General features: G+C 39.3%; 1 protein-coding gene across 1 annotated transcript in view; it reads left to right on the forward strand.

Moving 5' to 3' along the window:
• SH3GLB1 (SH3 domain containing GRB2 like, endophilin B1) overlaps positions 1-8,213 on the forward strand; it is a 33,221-nt gene extending 25,008 nt beyond the window's left edge. The window contains exons 6-9 of the mRNA XM_090048242.1: positions 3,083-3,172; positions 4,201-4,301; positions 6,031-6,262; positions 7,737-8,213. Coding sequence (XP_089904368.1) covers positions 3,083-3,172; positions 4,201-4,301; positions 6,031-6,262; positions 7,737-7,844 — 531 coding nt within the window. The 3' untranslated portion in view covers positions 7,845-8,213. The remainder of the gene's footprint in view (positions 1-3,082; positions 3,173-4,200; positions 4,302-6,030; positions 6,263-7,736) is intronic.
• The last annotated feature ends 252 nt before the right edge of the window (positions 8,214-8,465 follow it).

Here is an 8,465-nt window from a genome sequence, read left to right on the forward strand (position 1 = left end):
TTGTAGGGTAAAATGTGTAAGAAATAATAAACCTAGAAGCCATCCAGTCAGGATATTCAAAGCTACAACTAATGTCTCCTTTCAAAGGCAGACTAATTCATGCAAATACATTCAGGCAAATTGTACTTTGAGATTACAGCTGCGTGTTATTTCTTTAAGCCAGGACAAAGCTTTAAATAAGAGAATCTCTTATTCCTAAGTAAGGTTTTTAATGTTAATTGTCCTGACTACTAAAATGCTGAACTATTTCTGGTTTGAAATTGTCTGCTTTAGCTTCTCACTGTTTGATTTCATTATGCATTTTCTACTTGTTTTAAAATTTAGTTATCAAACGTCTTCCCCATGAAGGTACTCTCTCTCTCTCTTTAAAATACTAAATATTGAACTTCATTAGTCTCTTGCTGCAAGACATGTTCTTCTAGGCATTAGAGGCACTTCTTGTCGTTCTACTGCAACCTCTTCAGTTCTGTTTCTTTTGTTGCATGTATGGACTTAAAAATTGGACATTTCTATACTTAGAGAACATTGCTAAAATACAGTGTGTACATTTGGAGCCATTTCAAAATGGCAGCAGATGTTACTTTTCCAACTGTTAGTGTACAAGGTGGGAACTAGGAAGCGGTCTTAAACTTGGAGAAGTTTTGCTACAGCTGTATCATCTCATGCTTGTTCCATTGAACATCGTCTGCCCTTTTGAAACTGCTGCAGCATTCATGTGTTCATACCCAATAGCAGTAGAGAAATACTACCTCTCTAGTCTTACTCTGTCTTGCCTTGTTCTCTGCTTTCTTTGTACTTATTCTCTTGGGTTTACAATTACACTGAGGGCTCATACTTAATAAGTAAGATTTGCAGCATGCCCGTAATCTTATACATCCTTGTTCTGAACTGAATTGGAGGAGGCATCAGTTTAACAGACCTCAGTGGAAAACACTTATGGGCCACCAACTTCAGGTCCCTTCCGACCCTACAAACTATGAAACTTGTGTGTGACTTGGTGTAGGGTTTTTTAAGCTGCTACTACAGTTAATACCGGACTGGTAGAGAGAGTAGTTTAAACCTAAAATTCCAATGTTCTCTTTTGGCTGCATTAAAAACTGAGGTGGTGAACCTGAAGGTTTTATAGGTTCAGAAGGCCAGCTGTCTATATACAGCTTTTACCAGGAGTATGCCATAATACCAATCTTCAGTTGCCAGCAATGAAAAACGGGTGAGGAAACTAGTTGGAAGACTTAAATTATATAATCACACTTTAATAAGCAGATTAAATTCTTGTTTCCTCAGTTTTTCTTAAATTTGTGACACTGTCTGAAAGTAGTAAATGAGTTAAATCTGTATGTAGTGTGACTTAATTTTGCCATCCCTTGTGAAGGGAGGAAATTGGCTTTATTTGCCCAACTAAACACTTGCCGTTGTAGGGTTTCTGTAGAATGCAGATCAGTCACAATTTCCTGTTTTTTATATTATATTTTCTGTGGTCGTAGAGGGAGACCCAGAGTCTACTGCAATTTGAAGTATCAGAAAACTTCACAAATCTCCCTGGAGAACTTGGCATGATGTGGAATCAGGAAATAATACTGGTTGACTCTGAATCTTACCTCCTTCCGAAGCTTCTTATTTTCCCTAATATTCCTATACTAGTAAAATCCTCATTGTTTTTTTTTTCTAAAGGAATGTATGTAAGATTTTTTTTTTTATTAACGGTTTATTTGTCTGAACTTACTATTGCAAACAGAATTTTGTGTGGTTGGAAAAGCAAGTTAGTTGGTCTTTAATGATGACGATAACTTCCAACAGAATCATATTAATGGCTAAATTAGCCCCATGCTGTCTAATTGGGACTATGCACAAACTTAGAGTTGATGTCCTGACCTATTTTGTGACATGTAAATTGCTGTCTTGTTATGAAATTAAATATATGTATGTTTTTCAACAGCAGTTTCTTCAGTGTTTTTATCTTGGATAATTTCAAAACATCAGCAACTAGTAACTTAATATTTTTAAGCATAATTTCTTCTGGACAGATTGCTGCAACTGAGATGCTTTTATGTTCCCATGGCACTCTTCATAATAAGAAGAATAAGTAGAAATGTTATATAATAAAATGATATGCAGGAACAAAACAGGACATCTAGATATAGTGTCACTAGTGCTTCAACAGAGCTTCCTGCAAATACTTCCTACTCTAAGAATAATTATTGCTTTATCATGCTTATTGGCAGATGGGTCGCATGCAGAAGCAAGATGTTAGAATGTTAATTGTCAGACTTAAAAGCACAGTATCAAAGCAATCTTCATTCTACGATTAAAGGTTTTCAATCAAAGGAAATCTTAGAATAGTGAATCTTAAATAGTGCAGTTTATATGCAGAAGTGCAGTTTAGGCAGCATAGCCTTTTAGAGCGCTAAATGCAAAGTTAATTGTACTAAATGACATCATCTAATACAGTTGGATTACTTTTAGATTTATCCTAAATGTTATGGTACCTGCAGGCTAAATGACATTAACAAAATAAACTGTGGACTTCAGTGAGTTAAATATAACAAAACATAATAGTCTCAAATAAATTTTACTTTTTAACTGTAAATTTCACTTTCTGGTGCAGCAGAGAGCTTTTAGCTTAACACAGGGGTGACTGAACCTTCTTAAAAATTAACCTATTTTGAGGTGTCCAGAGTTAGTGCATAGGTAGCGTATACTCATTAGTCTCCATGCTTTGTTTGCCAGAAAGTCATACCAGAATGAGCAGTTTTACATATAGCTAACTGGAAAGTAGTTGTCTACAAAGTTAAACAGCTATGTACCAAATTATGAATGCCTACATGGGGTATGTATAATAGCTTAAAGTTTTTAGAGAATTAAATAAAAATTGGGGCCCTAATTCTGCAAACGTATAAGAGCACACTTAACTGAATTCACATGAATAGTTCTGTTGAAATCAGTGAGATTAATGCATTAAAGTTGACTACTGTGTAGGATTATGGCCTACATTAGGAAGCTGTAATAGATTTAGCAAGCAGTATGGTGGTGTGATATGACTGCTTTTGACTGAATGTACTTCTGACAAGTATACCTGCTTCAGTCTGAACAGGAAGTAAGAATAACTCAGAGTGAATTTGACCGTCAAGCAGAGATTACAAGACTTCTGCTGGAAGGAATCAGTAGTACACATGTAAGTATTCAAACTGAAGAAAGTGTAAGCAAGAGTTCTGGCGACTTACCTGGCACATTAAAATGCTAATATTCATCTTCATGTGTTTATCAAACTTTAGATATTTGAAGGGAAACTTCTGAGCCCTGCTCCTATGTAGCAAGCTTAATTTTGGTTAAAGTAGGGGTTAGAACAGGTGCCAGCAACTCCCGGCATGCATGCCAGTGTAGCAAGCAAAAGCATTTTGCTTGGCATGTGCACTTCAGGGTGGGCAGTGGGGAGACGCAGGGAGGTGGATCCTTGTGGCAGTGCAGCTCTGGTCCCTTCTCTGCTGTCTGCCCTGAGATTTGTATACCTGCCGCTAGCAACAAGGTGGGCTGGGGATTTGCAGACTCCACTGGAGCTGCTTGCAGCCTGGCCTCCGTGGCAGGCGGCAGGGGCCTACCCAGAGCCCGGGCCAGCTGTGGCCAGCAGCTGGGAGGCTGCAGGTGGCTACACCGGGGTCCATGGAGTTCTGACCTGGTTCATTGCCAGTTGTGCGTGCACACATGCTTTGGGGCAGATGGCAGGGAATTAGTTGGGGCTGCACTGCCACAATAAGGATCAGACCCCTCACAGCTCCTCCACTGTCTGCCCCTGGCATGCCAACATCTCACAAGTTGAAGTTGCAGGTACTTTGGCACGCTGCCCAAAACCATTGCCAACCCCTGATGTAGAACTTCTTCCCACATTTTCCTCTGAGCTTCTCAAGTTTTCACAGAACCATTCAAAAGTCTACCCAGCGTTGAGGCTACAAATGGCAAAACTTCTGTTCTATAGTAACTCTTCTCTTTGGTAAAGGATGGCTTGATTCTTCTACAGTGTCTTTCTCTTGGGCCTGAACTTTTGGATTCTGTTTCAGTTACTTGACAAGTCTGGGTCCTGAATGTGATTCATAGAATACCTGATACAGTAATGTTGCCACTGCCAATCAATGATCAGGACAGCCTATTTAATGCAGTATGGTGTTCTTTGAAGACTAAAAACTTGAACTCTTTGCTGTGTTATAGGCACATCATCTTCGCTGTCTGAATGATTTTGTTGAAGCTCAGATGACTTATTATGCACAATGTTACCAATATATGTTGGACCTCCAGAAACAACTTGGAAGGTAGTAAAACTGCAAACGCTTTCTAATTAAAGCTTGGCTGTAAGGGCTTATTTAGAATAGGAGAAATTGTTTTGGCATGACTACTAATATAGCTAGCTGTGGTACAAATCCCTGGTGCAAAACAAGAGGATTCCTTTTGCTTTTCTCTTAGTTAACCGGTTGTTTGATGCTTCATGTTAGCAAGCAGTTGTCAAATGCACTAGAGGTCAGTGTACTATCTGCAAATGTATGCCATTTTTTAAATTTGCTTATAAACCGAAGAGTGGAGCTACAGTCTCGCAAACTAGGGCTGACTGCCAGCAAAGCCAGCTATTGTAGGGGAAGCTGATCAATCAGAACAGTATCAATAGAATAGGCAAGGTATGTCTTGTGGCTTAGGCTTTTTTTTTGCTTTTTTTTTTTTAAGCCAAACATCTAATGCTTTAATGACCCTTTAACTTGAAGTGTTCCAAATTCTTTCTTAGATGATCAAAATGCCCTAAAACTGGGGTGTCAAACATCTGGCTTGCGGGCTAGATGTGAGCCTTGGAGGTGGGTCTTCTGGCATGCCTGGGGCAGCAATCCCGCATTTGAGTTTGGTGTCTCCTTATCAGCCTCATACTGCTGCAGAGGCAGGTGTCAGCAGGGTGCCTACCACAGCTATTGGCCACAAAGTAGCGGGACTTACTGATGGGGGTGAGCAGTGATAGCTGCAATAGGGGCTGTGCTGACCTCCCCTCCCACAAGAGCATTAGGGTGACAAGGGGATGCAAATCCTCATTCACCCCTGGGCTACAGGCCATCCTGGCATCTCCCCCCGCAGCAGCAGTTCTGCTGCAGTGGTGGGGCTTCTTGCCACAGCTGCCAGGGCCTCAGCAAGAATAGCACTGAGGCCAAAGTAGGTGTGGTCCACAGGTACCAGCAAATTGGGGTGTGAGTTTGAGTTTGACACCCCTGCCCTAAAAGAATTTCACAGATAAAATTACTCCCTTTCTTTTAAAAAATTTTCTTTCCCAGTTGGGGCTTTTTTCTGAAACTGTTTCACATGTTAGACAAAACCTTGATTTGGGGTACTTTGGTTGACTATGGGGTGATTCTGCCTTGAGCAAAAAGTTGGATGTATCATAACATCATATTCAATGGAATGGAATTTATTGGGTTTGTCTGTGCTTAGGGAAACTTTACTGAAATAGTTATGGTTACTTTTGGGATAAGCCCCCATGCAGATAATCTTGATATAAGTATTTCAGAATAGTTAATTCACCAAGTATAGGTAGGCTTTTATTAATAAAATGTCTCCTTGTTAGCAGGTGAGTTTGTGTAGTAACTTGCCATTTACAAGTTGTTTTAAGTAGTTCAGTTAAGACAACTTCTAGAAAACATTCTAAATTAATCTATTTTTGGAGGCTTTTTGGCATGTGTTTAAAATTATCTTTTTGCTCCTAACCCTTCTGATCAAACTGCTTAACTTAAAAATAATTGATAATAGCTTTACTAGCTGTACTGATTTTGCTTGTAAAATCTTGGAAGCAAAGACGCATTTGGCAATACCCCCAATGAGGATTAACTAGTTTGATGGAACAATACTTAATATTTTCAGCAAAGCTTGCTATTTGCTTGCACAATCTGTAGCACATGTCCCACAGTTGGTAGGAAGGGTATAATGGTCTTATTTTAACCTCTTATCAAGTGGAGTCGTGCCTCCATAGGAATGGAAATAATTGTCAGTGGGCATATTCTTTTTCCACAGCTTCCCATCTACCTTCCTCTCTAACAATAATCAGTCTTCCTCAACCCCTGTGCCAAGTGTATCTGCTCCATCAGTCTTGGCCTCTGCTTCTGCTTCATTGCCTTCAGTAAGCAATTCAGTAGTTACTTCAGGCTTCAGTGAACTGAAGTCATCAAGTGGCAACAGGAAGGCCAGAGTTCTCTATGATTATGATGCTGCAAACAGCAGTGAATTATCGCTACTTGCAGATGAGGTAAGAGTTCATTCTAAATGTCATAATAACTTGAAGTCATCTGTTGGTAATTTAGGTAATGTATACGTTTAACTTACAAAGAGTGACTTAAGTGGCATTCTGGTTTGTGGGCTAAAAATCTCTTCACCACATAATCTGATGTACTGAAATTTCACTAACCTGTTACCCAAGTCCCTAAATGTCCTGTGTACCTGTATACCCCAGATCCGTAAAATGGAGATAATATTTGCTGTTTCTGCTTAAGCATTATCACAGGTTCAGTAGTTGTGGCCTGGTTCTGCTAACCTCTCTTATGCTACAGAACAGTTTTCATCCTGAATACCACCAGTGTCCCATGTAGGGGCAGGCTTATGTACTCAGCCCAGGGCATTTTGCACACATTCTGGGATGTGACCAGGTGCTTTAATTAGCGACCTGTGCTAATTAGAAGTGCCTGTGTGTCGTGTATATCAGTGTCCCTGTGCATCCCCACACTGAAAAAATGGCAGTGGAGCACTTTGAACTAAAGCTCATCAAACATGTTTTATTTCAAAATGCCCTGCCACCATTTTTTCAGCACAGGGACACTGGTACATGTGATATGGAAGGTTGCCGAAGTGTGTCTGTTTTCCTGCTCCAGCAGACTCAGGCAAGTCTGCTCTGACATGCTCGGTTTCCAGCATGTCTGAGCAGGCTCCTTGCACATCTATAGGAGCTCCCAGGGTGCAGCACAAGCACAAATGTTTGCTTGGTTTCAACAGGGCTAACTTCTGCCTTTCAATTTAGGTTCTTAATAGTTGATACTAAGGGCTTTTCTGTGAGGGAAAAAAAAACCCTTGAAAAAGTTAACTATGTGCATGTTAAATAACATTGAGCGCTCTCATAGATATTCTCATTTAGCACACGTGTGGGTTTAAGGTGCTTTAACTTGTGCGTGGTTACTTTTAGTTTTTGTTTGCTTTAACTTTCCTAAGTGTTTCTCATAAAAGGTTTTGAAGCGCTAGCTTTCTCCGTAAAAATTCCTCCAGTAAGTGCTAAGTCTTGAAGAAAATGCTGCATGTAGCCTCTCTCTCACACACACACACACACACACACACACACACACACACACACACACACACACACACACACACTCTCTCTCTCTCTCTCTCTCTCTCTCTCTCTCTCTCTCTCTCTCTCTCTCTCTCTTTCTCTTTTAAAAGTTGATATGATCAAGACAAAGTTTACCTTGAGTCAGTGCCCAGTTTGGTGTTTTCCAATCTTGAAGTACTTTAACTAGTTCAACCCTCTTATCTTCCCCTCCCCCACAGATTAGTAGAAATAGTTTCTATAAACGGGAATTTGCTGCCCTATGGATGCTCATGTTAAATATGCTTTTTAAATATAATTTGAATATTGGAACTCTGAGTTATAAAACTCTGGTAGACAGGCTATGCTTTGCTTTCAACAATATCTGTTCCAAGATGATATGTTAACGATGTGTTTCTCTTTTTAGGTGATAACAGTTTACAGTATCCCTGGCATGGATTCAGACTGGTTGATGGGTGAAAGGGGAAATCAGAAGGGCAAAGTGCCTATTACTTATTTAGAACTGCTAAACTAAATGGTTGGCCTGTATAAAGACTGTCAGTTATGGTGACATCCTATTTATGTACAATTAACTTTATATAAGCAGGTTTAAGTGTCTTCCATATTATTGTCTTAAGGGACGAATACCAGCCATCAGAAACTGGCTTTTCTGCCAACATTGTTGCATGGTAAATACTCTATTCAGATTTAATTTGTGTTTAAAGCTTTTACTTCATGTGCCAAGAATGTGTTTCCTACAGAATTGTTTCTACTGAAGTTTTCACTAATACAAGCTTCTACTTTTGAGTAATCTAGATTGAAAGCAGGAGGTACTGTTTTCTACTGAATTTTTCATTAATGGCAAGCTTCTTTCTTCACATAAAATAAACTTATTGTGAATTGATGGCAGTTTGATTTCAGTTATTTGTTCAGTAGTCAATAGCCATAACCAGGTCAAATATAAAACTACTTCGTAAAATGGCTTTAGTTATTCAAGATAGTATGTAGAATGCAAACATACTGATTTACATGGTTAGAAGTGGAGTGGTATAGGCATTGAAGAACTTCAAAAAAGAAGAAAAAAGTTGTGACTTAAGTTGTTAAGATATAATTTAAAAGTTTTGTACTTCTATTTAATGCATGGTTGGATTGAATT

Source organism: Crocodylus siamensis, chromosome 5 (genome assembly GCF_052110815.1).
Source record: "Crocodylus siamensis isolate JL-2025a chromosome 5, ASM5211081v1, whole genome shotgun sequence".
Lineage (NCBI taxonomy): Eukaryota > Metazoa > Chordata > Crocodylia > Crocodylidae > Crocodylus > Crocodylus siamensis.